Source organism: Marmota monax, unplaced genomic scaffold (genome assembly GCF_021218885.2).
Source record: "Marmota monax isolate L192 unplaced genomic scaffold, Marmota_monax_Labrador192_F-V1.1 WCK01_AAM20220418_F8-fsc00081, whole genome shotgun sequence".
NCBI lineage: Eukaryota > Metazoa > Chordata > Mammalia > Rodentia > Sciuridae > Marmota > Marmota monax.
Genome location: NW_026695234.1, coordinates 6,204,371 through 6,216,562, shown reverse-complemented (window position 1 = coordinate 6,216,562; position 12,192 = coordinate 6,204,371). Strand labels below are relative to the sequence as shown.

General features: G+C 39.5%; 1 protein-coding gene across 4 annotated transcripts in view; it reads left to right on the top strand.

Annotated features, from left to right (window-relative positions):
- The first annotated feature begins 306 nt into the window (after positions 1–306).
- Rnf214 (ring finger protein 214) overlaps positions 307–12,192 on the top strand; it is a 39,577-nt gene continuing 27,691 nt past the window's right edge. For 2 of the 4 annotated variants that reach the window (XR_006850523.2, XM_046438791.2), the window contains exons 1-5: positions 307–415; positions 1,922–2,037; positions 5,122–5,632; positions 6,339–6,398; positions 9,430–9,570. Coding sequence is in view for 3 of the 4 variants with exons in the window: in XM_046438791.2 (XP_046294747.1) it covers positions 1,928–2,037; positions 5,122–5,632; positions 6,339–6,398; positions 9,430–9,570 (822 nt within the window). In the remaining variant the exon portion in view is untranslated. Of the gene's footprint in view, positions 465–1,921; positions 2,038–5,121; positions 5,633–6,338; positions 6,399–9,429; positions 9,571–12,192 lie in introns of all 4 variants that reach the window. The other 2 variants (XM_046438793.2, XM_046438792.2) reach the window with 2 other exon arrangements.

Below are 12,192 nucleotides of genomic sequence, written 5' to 3'. Positions count from 1 at the left end.
TCATGGCGTCCTTTGAAAAGGGCCTCTCGGTTCCGACCTTAAAACACAACCTCGTTGCTCTTCTTCCTCTGACTGTTATGGCCCTGACTCTCCCTGTAGCAGTCCCAGAAGGGCTCTTGTCTCCACCAGGCCTCCTTCTTTCTCGCGGTCAGAAATCCCTCTTCCTGGCGCCGAGGCAGGGTCCACTTACATCTCAAGGGTCTTCGCCAGCATCCCTGCGCTCCGGGTAGTTCTAACTATAGCCGCCAGAGGGCGCCGTCGGGGGAGGCGCGGAGCCGACGCGGCCTTTCCTCTCGCTGCCCGAGCCTCGCCCCCTCCGCTCGTGCCGCCGGAAGTGGGAGGTGTCGCGCGCGGGCCGGCGCTCGACCCCTCCCCCGTGGCTCGGCCGCCCCCTCCCCCCGCTCCGCCCGCTCAGGTGCGTCCCGTCCCTCCCCCCCTTCCTCCCGGGGGGCGCGGCGCGGGAGGTGTGTGCGGGGCGCGTGCGCCGGGGGGGGGGGCGCTGCGGGGCGGAGGGGTGGGGGCGGGGGTCGTGGTGGGGGGCGTGGAGGGTGCTACGAGGTCGGGGGCGGGTATCCGGGCCTAGAAGCGGGACCGGGGCTGGAAGCGGCGTTGGGGGGGGAGGTAAGGGGAAGGTGTGGAGGTGGCTTTGGCCGAAGCAAGCGGCCAGCGTAGCAGTCCCCTGTTGAGGGTGGCTAGGACCCCCGCCGCTGCTTTACCCTATTGTCCCCTTTCGGTTCTTTTCTGAGGACCCGTCGCCCCAGGCGTCGCCACCTTGCTGGTGGCCGCCGGGGGATTGCGGGATTCCCTTGGGCACACCCGGCCCTCCAGCCAAATGTTCCTCCCCACCCCCGCCCCGGTTGGGCTCTGGCCACGGAACTGCATGTACGACCCTTGCCCTGTCGTTCCGTTTACCCGGCACCGATGACCCCGACGCTAGACATTGTTGGAGGTAGAATATTTGCATTTAAGAGTAATGGCGATTTGGGGTCTCTTCTTCCCAGGAGCTTTATATAATGAGAGAAACTGAGACACAGGCGGTGCTTGAAGTGTTGACACAGCCTGGTCTTCTTATCTGCTCTGTGCACTCTTCAGGGTTCAGGGGTATCACTGGGGTGCTGTCAAAATAAAAACAAGAATGTAAACCAAGGCTGTGTTCACCCCTCACCTCCCAAGGGTTGGTTCGTTGTTTTTGTTTTTGTTTTCCATCTTACCATAGAAGGTCATGAGTTTGCAGCAAAAAGGGTGACCTTTTGGTGGAGGGGGGAAAAAGGCATCTTCTGGGTTTCCTTACCAGTGTTACTATGCTTTTCTGCTTCTCATTTTCATGCTAACCAAGTTCTTTTTTGCTCCACTGTGCTAACTCCTAAGAGTCTGTACTTTGCTCCAGACATGGGTATCAGACTTTTCCCATTTGTGTGGAGGGAACGCATTGAGGGAGTGAAAAAATAATATTGGAGTTGCCAATATCGATTGCTGCTTCTTGCAATCACCTCCAAAAAGACTTTATTTAAGTTAATGGAGAATGCTTTAGATGGAACTGCCATAAAGTGATTTAAAAACATAAGATATTATTGATGCTAGGCCCAAAACATCTTTTGTACCATTTGTAAGATTCTCACAAATTATGATCTATTTTAAATGACTGCACTTCTTAAAAATAAATAAAAACTTTGTATGAACTCCTAGATATTTATGTAAATAAAGTGACTCCTGAAGATTGATGTCCACTGGGACCTATTGCATGCTGTGACTCTTTTAATACCCTACTGCAGAATAGTGTTAAATATTTTCTCCTGGAGCCCAAGATTTTCCTTGTGTGTATTTCTTGGAGCAACTGTTGAGTCGGTATTCTGAGGGGGAAAGATACATTCATCTTAAACTTTTGAAACTTGTAGCCTGTAATTTGTTTCTGAATGTGCAGAGCGCGATGGCAGCATCTGAGGTGGCTGGTGTTGTGGCCAATGCCTCCAATCCGCCGGAATCCTCTTCTATTTTATGTGCTTCCAAATCAGAAGAAAGTCTCCCAGATGGTCTAAGGTAATGTCTGCATTCTTGACAGGGAAGGTTCAATTGGGTAAAGGACTTTTGAGATGGACTTCTGTAGCTGGTCTTTTCCTCTTGAGCTCTAATGACACTGCAGTAGATTAAACTTTCTAAAGGTAGGGACTGCCTGGTCTGTCTGTATTTTTGGTATCCAACAAAGTGTCTTACACTCAGTAGGCATGCTAAATGTTTGTTGAATAAATAGGTTAGAATACATGCATCAATTCATAAAAAAATGTAAATATTTCCCTTCTCTGTCCTATATAGATTGTATGTATTCATTTAAACTTATGTTTATATACCATACTCATTTATAAAATACTTTGTTATGTAGATAGATACAGATATACACAGAGACACATTCACATATATATACATATACAAATGCAGATATGTCTGTGTATCTGCCTATCTAGATATCTTGGTTAATATTGCCTAGTACTTCATGTGCACATTTTGCCTCCCATCCATACTCTCAAGGGTAAGAATTGCAATTACCAATCTTGCAACAATGGTTAATACTTAGTTATGTGCCATGTTGAATTAAGTTGATTAAAGTATCTGGGACTTAACATAATAGATAATATCATCCCATCAACTTTTTTTTTTTTGGTGCTGGGGATTGAAGCCAGGGCCTTGTTCATGTGGTGCAAGCACTCTACCAACTGCGCTATATCCCCAGCCCCTAGTAACTTTATACATATTAAACATTTAATCTTCATATTAGTCCTAGGTGGTAGGTGCTAATATTATTGCTTCCACTTAGAGTTGAAGAAACTGAGACACAGAGAGGTTAGTAACTTGCCCAAGGTTATCAAGCCATGTTGGAGTCAGGGTTTAAACCAAGGTTTGTCTGACTCCAGATAACTTAAACATTTGTTTCAAAGAAGAGATGTGTTGCTAGGTGCAGTGGTACACATCTGTAATCCCAGTGACATGAGATGCTGAGGATTGCAAGGTCCAGGCCAGCTTCAGCAACTTAATGAGACTCTGTCTCAAAATAAAAAATAAGCAAGGCAGAGTGATGCATGCTTATAATTTCAGTGACTCAGGAGGCTGAGGGAGGAGGATCTCAAGTTTGACCGCCAGCCTCAGCAATTTAGTAAGGCCCTAAGCAACTTAGCAAGACCCTGTCTCAAAATAATGAAAATAAAAAATAAAAAAAGGCTGGGAAGCCGGGAGTGGTGCACATGCCTGTAATCCCAGCGGCTCAGGAGACTGAGGAAGGAAGATCTCAAGTTAAAAGTGAGGCACTAAGCAACTCACTGAACCACTGTCTCTAAATAAAATACAAAATAGGACTGGGGATGTAGCTCAGTGGTCAAGAGTGTCTAAGTTCAATCCCCAGTACCAAAAAAAAAAAAAGGCTGGAGATGTAGCTTTGTGGTAAAATGTGTTCAATCCCCAGTACCAAAAAAAAAAAAGAGGAGATGCTTGTTAGTGAATGGGTCATGAGGAAATGTTACATAAACCTAATCATAAACTTGGATCTTTTAAGTCTTTATTCATTTTGTATAAATAAAATCAACCACATACTACTATTAATAATAATAGCAGCTAAGGGTTATTAAGTGTTTACTATATGCTGGCCACTCTGTAATTAATATGTGTGTGTGTGTGTGTATATATATATTCTCATGGAATTCTTATAATACTATTAGGTGGGTTATATAATTTCTATTTTATAAATGAAATAACTTGCCTAGAGTCAAACAGCTAGTAAGTGTTAAGAGTTAGGATTCAAACCTGGCATTGTATGTACCAGATTTAAAATAAGTTCTTTTCTCTCAGCTCACAGTTAACTGCCAGCAAGAAGGAATCAGCTTAAGGTGTGATAAAGATGTTTATATCACAGATACTCTCTCAATTGTTTTATTTTGGACAAGTGGTATTGAGGAAAGGCAGACACATTGACCTGAAGCCTCAGTCATTGCTAGTTTGGGATGCTTAAGGGATCAGTTGACAGAACCATTTAAGAAAGGGGTGAAGGGAAGGGAAAAATTTTAACATAGAATTATATCTATGTGTGAAAGACTTATAGCTGTGAATGTTGGATGTCATTGTAAATATGTTTTAAAGATCGCCTTAAAAAGTAATACACAGCCAGGTGTGGTGGTGCATGCCTGTAATTCTAGCTGCTGGGAGGCTGAGACAAGAGAATCTCGAGTTCAAAGTCAGCCTCAGCAAAAACAAGTCATTGAGCAACTCAGTGAGACCCTGTCTCTAAATAAAGTACAAAATAGGGCTGGGGATGCAGCTCAGTGGGCAAGTGCCCCTCAGTTGTTCAATCACTGGTACCAAAAAAAAAAAAAAAGGCAATACATAGACTGGGAATGTAACTCAGTGGAGAATGTGTATTTAGTACATACAAGGCTCTGGGTTCTATCCCTAGCACTGGGGGAAAAAGTGTCTGTGATAAGTGACAAAATAATTATCCCAATATTAAATATATGTATGCTTGTGGTTCAGGATAAGATTTCTATCAGCAACTTCAATTTTGGATTCAAAATTGAATCCTTAAACAATTGTTGTGTAAGGATTGTTCTTTAAACAACTTGAGGTGATGCTATGCTTTGAAAAACTATTGAATTTAAGTAGTAGTTCTGGCCAAAGTTATTTATAATGAGTTTGAAGGGAAATTATTTTTTGTGGAATATGAGAGTGAGATACAAATAAGTTAATATTTTATTTATGAAAATGTTATGAGTAGCTAAATATTCCAATAAACATTAGGTTATTTTATCTATATCCCCAAAATTATTCATATGGGCCCTCAAAACACTTTTTTAGATCTTCAAGGTCATTTATGTTTAGACATTGGCTGTAGACTGTCTCCAGAACCCAGGTTCTTATCTGCTTATGGAATACAAGTTATTGGATAGAAATGAAATTCTTTGTCATTCTGATATGTAATCCTTTTTAAGACTGGATTGAGTGAGAAAAAAACCATCTTTTTTGTTTATTTTGTTTTTTGGTAATGCTGGAGATCAAACCCAGGGCCTCATGTCTGCTAGGCAAGTGCTTTACCACTGAGCAACACCCAGAACTTAGAAACTTTTTACCTTGTGTTTTTCATAGCCCCAAAGACCCAGCGCAGAAGCAGAAGAACTCACCTCCATCGAGTGTAAGTAGCCAAACGATAACCAAGGAGAATAACAGAAATGTCCATTTGGAACACCCAGAGCAGAATCCTGGTTCATCAGCGGGTGACACTTCAGCAGCGCATCAGGAGGTTTTAGGAGAAAACTTGATAGCCACAGCCCTGTGTCTTTCTGGCAGTGGGTCTCAGTCTGATTTGAAGGACTTGGCCAGCACAGCAGGAGAGGAGGGGGACACAAGCCTCCAGGAGAGCCTCCATCCAGTCACTCGGTCTCTTAAGGCAGGGTGCCATACAAAGCAGCTTGCCTCCGGGAATTGCTCTGAAGAGAAATCCCCACAAGCCTCCATCCCAAAGGAAGGTAGCAGGGACACAGGCTTGGATTTCCGACCTGTAGTGCCTCCAGCAAATGGGGTTGAAGGAGTCAGAGTGGATCAGGATGATGATCAGGATAGCTCTTCCCTGAAGCTTTCTCAGAACATTGCTGTACAGGTCAAGTATCAAGTTTCTACTACTAAAATGGAATTTGGGGTTTTTTTTGTTTTTTTTTTTTTGAGGGTAGGAGATAGTTCATATTTGGTGGAGAGCTATGCTGTCTTGTTTTTTATTTTTTTGTTTTTATTTTTTGTTTTTGCCACCACCCATCATACTGTTTTCATACAATGTCATGCAATGACTTCATTCTGCTGTTCCATAAATAAGAAAGCCAGTAGCCAGTGTTTAATTTTATGGCAAATAGGAGCTTTATGAGCTACATATAATCAATCACTGAGTGATTGATTAGTATAGGTCATTAGCATTCATATTTCCCATCTTTGTCCTTACGGGAGGAATCCTTGTTAATTCTCTGAACTACATCTTAAGAAGTACAGTGTATCCTGCTTTATAGTGACTAGTGTGCTTTGTTGTAGGAGGAAATATGGGCACAGTAGATTCTTATCTCAGATTTGAGGCTTTCTCAGTCCAAATTTGGGTCTTATTCAGGTTATTTTGTGGGATAAATGATTGATGCAATGTGGATGTTGGTGTTCATTTGCTAGAACTACATTGCTTCTCACTGTGAAGCTGATAAGGGGACAGAGCAGAAAGTTTGCTTCTTAGTTGTTTGTGGCAGATTTTGAGTGAAAGTACTGGAATAATTCTGCCTTTTTTAAAGAGACTCTGAAAAATTCTGAATATATTATTTCTTTCTTTTTAGACTGATTTTAAGACAGCAGATTCAGAGGTGAACACAGATCAAGATATTGAAAAGAATCTGGTAAGTATTAAAAGTGTCATTTTATATGACACCTTTAAAGTATAAAATCTAGAAACGTTTTATCTCAGTTGAAAAAAGTGCAGGAATCTCCTTGTTCACTCTAGAGAGTGTAATAGCTCTACATATATTTAAAGTGTGTGTGTGTGTGTGTGTTTTCAGTGCCTCCTCCTCAAATCCAAATTCTTTCTTTCTTTTTCTTTTTTTTTTTTTCCTTTCTTGGTACTAGGGATTTAACCCAGGTGTGCTTTACCACCAAGCCACACTAGCAGCTTTTTAAATTTTGAGACAGGGTCTTGCTGAGTTGCTTAGGGCCTCACTCAGTTGCTGAGGCTGATTTTGAACTTGCGGCGGTCCTCCCCCTCAGCCTCCTTAGTTGCTGGGGATTACACAGGTGTAATGCCCAGCTTAGTCTAAATCTTTCCAGGTGAAATGTTCCTACTTTGTTTTGTTTTGTTGTTGCTGGGTTGGTTTGTTTGTTTGTTTTAGCATTTTTCTTTTTATGATATTTTTTCCAGTTTTTAATCCTTTTATCCTGGTTACTTTCATTTAGCTATGTTCCATTTTATCAGTCTTTCTTTTAAAATCTGATGGACACAATACAGTACCTTTATTTTTATGTAAAAAAATGAATCAAATGAAATAGTTCAGATTATATCATAATTAGTCCACAGTAGAATGAGTCTCAGCCTCTTATTCTAAACACTATTTCTTAAGCTTACATTGACTAATTTTGGTAATCTTGTCACATCATTGAGCTTCCAGTCAAACTCTGTCAAGTTATTTATTTATTTATTTTTTTAAATGTACTGTTTACATGTATCTTTTCCATTTTATTCCTTGGTAATTAGTTTTTAAATCTTAGAGGACTTTACTTTTACAAATCCCTGGGGTCTTGCTATATTTGCCAGGCTGGTCTCCCAGGCTCAAATGATCCTCCTGCCTCAATCTCCCAACAATCTGGGAAAGACACTAGGATCAGGAAAAAGAGATCTTGAGGGTAAGATGTGTTTCTTGAAAGAACAACAATATAGAAAGGAAAAGTGTTTGGTGCAAACTAATGCTTTTTTCCTGTGTTATTCTAAAGATGTATCATGGAGAACTGGAAACAGTGGAATATGCCTGTAATCTCAAGAGACTTGGGAGACTAAGGCAGGAGGATCACAAGTTCAAGGCCAACCTCGGCATTTAGTGAGGGCCTAAGCAACTTAGTGACACCCTATCTCAAAATGTCTGGTGATGGGCCGGGATTATGGCTCAGTGGTAGAGCACTTGCCTAGCATGTGTGAGGCACTGGGTTTGATTCTTAGCACTGTATATAAATAAATATAAAGTCCATTGACAATTAAAAAAATATTAGAAAAAAAAAAGAAAAATGTCGGATGATGCAGCTCAGTGGGAAAGCACCCGTGAGTTCAATCCCCAGTACCAAAAGAAAAAAAAAAGATGTATTATAAAAAGATGTATTATGAATGAAGGAGGTAAAGGAAAGGAGCTGTGGTTAAAAAAGAAAAGAATCCTTTAATCTTCTGGTTCACTTACTGGTTCTTAAACTTTGTTAACAAAGTTAACAATGTTTATGTCCTCTTTTAGAATCTTTTGAAAACTTTTAATTGTCATCAAAGTAAAATGCACACCCACACCCCAATTTCAGAGAGTACAAAGATCCCCCAGGGTTATCCACAGACCCTACATTCATAATCCCTGCAAAGATGTGATGTTGAGGAATCAGTTCTTTGGAGTGATGTGGTCACATTTTGGTACATGGACTGAGGACTGGTTTATCCCAAAGTTAAACCATCTTGAGAGCCTGTTTTTTTTTTTTTTTAATATTTATTTTTTTAGGTGTAGATGGACACAACACAATGCCTTTATTTTTATGTGGTGCTGAGGATCGAACCCGGGTCCCGCTCGTGCTAGGCGAGCGCTGTACCGCTGAGCCACAATCCCAGCCCGAGAGCCTGTTTTTTATGATGATAATACAATATAGGTTTTCTAATATTCACTTTCAGGAACTTTATTTTCTTGAAAAATAATCATCCTTTAGAGAACAAATTCAGCTTAATACTCTTGGTTTAATTTTTACAAGAACTACATTATACCAAATTTGCTTTAAATTGACTCTTTTAAGTTTTTATGTTCATTTGAGAGGTGACCATTGCTTTCCTTAATTTGCTGATGAGAGGGAGGCAGAGCCATATTGTGGTCCTCACAAACATCACTTCTAATCCATAATTTATGTGAGCTTTCTGAGTTGCTCATTCTGAATATGAGGTTGCCCAGACTTCTTTAGTGGATGTGTCAGTTGTCAGTGCTAATGATTGGTAAGGCTTCCTATTCTTTGAGTAGGTGATCTGTTCTTTGTTCTGGCGTATTACTTTTTTCTCTCTCCTAATGGACGATAGAATATCTCCTTTCTCTTATCCCTAGTAACAGTGGTGGGCAAACATTTTCTTTAAAGGACCAGATAGGTTCTGTGGATTGTGTGGCATTTATTGTAATCTTTCCACTTTGCTGTTATAGTTTGAAAGCAATCTTTAAACCAATGGGCATGGCTTTGTTCTAATAAAACTTACTTATAAAAACATGCGATGAGGGGCTGGGGATATAGCTCAGTTGGTAGACTGCTTGCCTTGTATGCACAAGAACCAGGGTTCAATCCCCAGCACCACAAAAAACAAAAAAACATAAAACATGCGATGGCTGGATTTGTCACACATGCCGTAGATTGCCAACCCCTGCTTTATAGCAGTATTGTATAACAGAAATTTCTGTAGTGGTAGAAATGTTCTGTTAACCTAGTTGTTTGGTATAGTAGCCACTAATCATATTTGGCTTTTGAGTATTTGAGGTGTGCCTAGGTAATTGAGGGTCTGTTTGTTTCTATTTTATCATTTTGATTAATTTTACCTATCCATATCTGGCTAGTAGCTACTGTATTGGACATCACAGCTTTAGAACTCTGTATAATGTCTTGGTTAGGCATTTAGTTTCTTACATTTAAATTGGAAAATAAACTTGTTTTTTCCAATAGGACAAAATGATGACAGAGAGAACCCTATTGAAAGAACGTTACCAGGAAGTCCTGGACAAGCAGAGGCAGGTGGAGAATCAACTCCAAGTGCAATTAAAGCAACTTCAGCAGAGGAGAGAAGAAGAAATGAAGAATCACCAGGTAGTTTACTTATTAAAATTTTTGAACTGGAGATATAACTCAGTGGGAGAGTATTTGCCTTGCATTTGCAAAAGAGAGAACTGAGGTTGTGGCTTAGTCGTAGAGCGCTTGCGTGGCACGTGCGAGGTCCTGGGTTCGATCCTCAGCACCACATAAAAATAAATAAATAAAGGTTTTGTGTTCAACTGCAACTAAAAAATAAATATTAAAAAGAAAAAAATCAAAGAGTAAAGCAACAGTTCTGATCAGACTTTTTTTTTAATATTTATTTTTCAGTTTTAGGTGGGCACAATATTTTTATTTTTATGTGGTGCTGAGGATTGAACCCAATGCCTCATGCATGCTAGGTGAGCACTCTTATCACTGAGCCACAACCTCAGCCCCCGATCAGACTTTCAAGTTTGTTTCTTAGTAGAAAAAGAAACGCGATATTTACTTTTTAATGGTTGTCATAGAAGTTTAAGAATAAAAACAATCCTGTTGTCCAGGGGATAAATCTGATTTTAGTTCAGAGAGGAAAAGATTATTTATTTAATATATTTTGTTGATATCTTATGTTATTTGGAAAAATATATTCATAAGTAGATTAAAAATCTCTATATAAAAACTGGAAAAAAGTTGAACGTAGAAGAAAATTTTGGGGAGTATTTATAAAACCTCAAATTATAAGAGGTCACTTTAAGCAAGGCAGAAAACCCAGAAGCCATAAAAAATTAATTAATTAATTTAATTACATATAATTAAAAATACCAAGTGATGTAAAAATTAGTTGAAAGATTGTTAAACTGAGTGGAAATATTTTTAGCAAAAAAAAATGTATATATGCATACATATATGTGTATGTATACATATATATGTACATACGTGTGTATGTGTATATATATACATATATATATACACACACATACATATATATACATATGTATATACACACATGTATGTATGCGTATATATGTGTATGTGTATATATATGTATATATATATATATATATATATATATATATATATATATATATGTGTGTGTGTGTGTGTGTGTGTGTGTGTGTGTATTTAGCACATCTGACCAGATATAATGTCTGACATTCTGAAGATAGCTCACATTCATGGTAAAAGTCAATCTAGAGAAAAAATCAGGAAAGGTTATTATGCTATTTTCCTATTGCTCATGTAACAAATCACTATGGGTTTAGCAGCTTAAAGTCTACATTAAGCTGGGTATGGTGGCTTACACCTGTAATCCCAGTGGCTCTGAAGGATGAGGCAGGCGAATCTCGAGTTCAAAGCCATCCTCAGCAAAAGTGAGGCACTAAGCAACTCAGTGAGAATCTGTCTCTAAAGTACAAAACATAGCTGGGGATGTGGCTCAGTGGTTGAGTGCCCCTGAGTTCACTTCTTGGTACCCAAAGGGAAAAAAAAAAGTCTACATAGAGTGTCACTGGGCTAAAGTCAAAGTACTAGTAGGACTGTGTTCCTTTCTGAGAGTTCTAGGGCCAACTCTTTCTTGTCTGTGGCTTGTAAAGCCTGCCTTCATTATTTGACTTAAGGGCCCCTTCATCTTGAAAGCAACAACAGTGTCTCTTTGATCTTTATTCCCTAGACAAATTTTGCTCTGATCACAACTGGTAATTGTTCTCCACTTTTAAGGATTTAGGTGATTATATTAGGCCCACCCAGATAGTTCATTAATCTCCCTATCTTAAGGTCCTTACCATAGTTACATTTTCAAAGTCTCTTTTGCTATGGAAGGTAACATAATAAATAGGTTCTAGGGATTAGAATATGGATATCTTGGGGGAGGGTATTATTTTGCCTACTATAGTTATAAATAGTACTTCATAGAAGAGGAAAAGCAAAATGATTGTAAATAATTGGAAAGAAGCTCAGACTCACAGGTACTCATTCATTCAGAAAATATTTTTAGAGTGTTTGATGTAAGTTTTGGACATTTAGTAATGAACAAAACATTATTCAAATAAGCATTAAACAATAAAGAATGCCAGGCACGAAGCACATGCCTGTAATCCCAGTGGCTCAGGAGGCTGAGGCAGGAGGATTGTGAGTTCAAACCACAAAAAAGTGAGGCGCTGAGCAACTCAGTGAGACCCTCTCTCTAAATAAAATACAGAATAGGGCTGGGGATGTGGCTCAATGGCCAGGTGCTCCTGAGTTCAATCCCTGGTATAAAACAAAGAATGAAAGTTAGGGAAGTACACATTAATATTATTGGATACTATTCTTTACTCCCTCAAGTGATGAGCCAAAATGAAATAAGTTGTCAAGCATGAGGTAAAGTGAACTCTTGTAGACATGATTAGTAAGAGTGTGAATTATGATGACCTCATTAGTTATTAGGAATTGTCAGTTAAAATTTAAAATATGCTTCTACTTTGACCAGTCTCATCATTGGGAGTCCATTCTACAGGCACAAATTTATGTATGAAAGTATAGACATATAGAATGTTTATTGCAGTTTAAGCAAGGCACAAAACCCAGAATTTAATTATCTATAATTAAAACTACCAGCTGGGTGCAGTGGCGCATGCCTGTAATCCCAGCAGCCTGTGAGGCTAAGACTAGAGGATCATGAGTTCAAAGCCAGCCTCAACAACAGTGAGTCCCTGT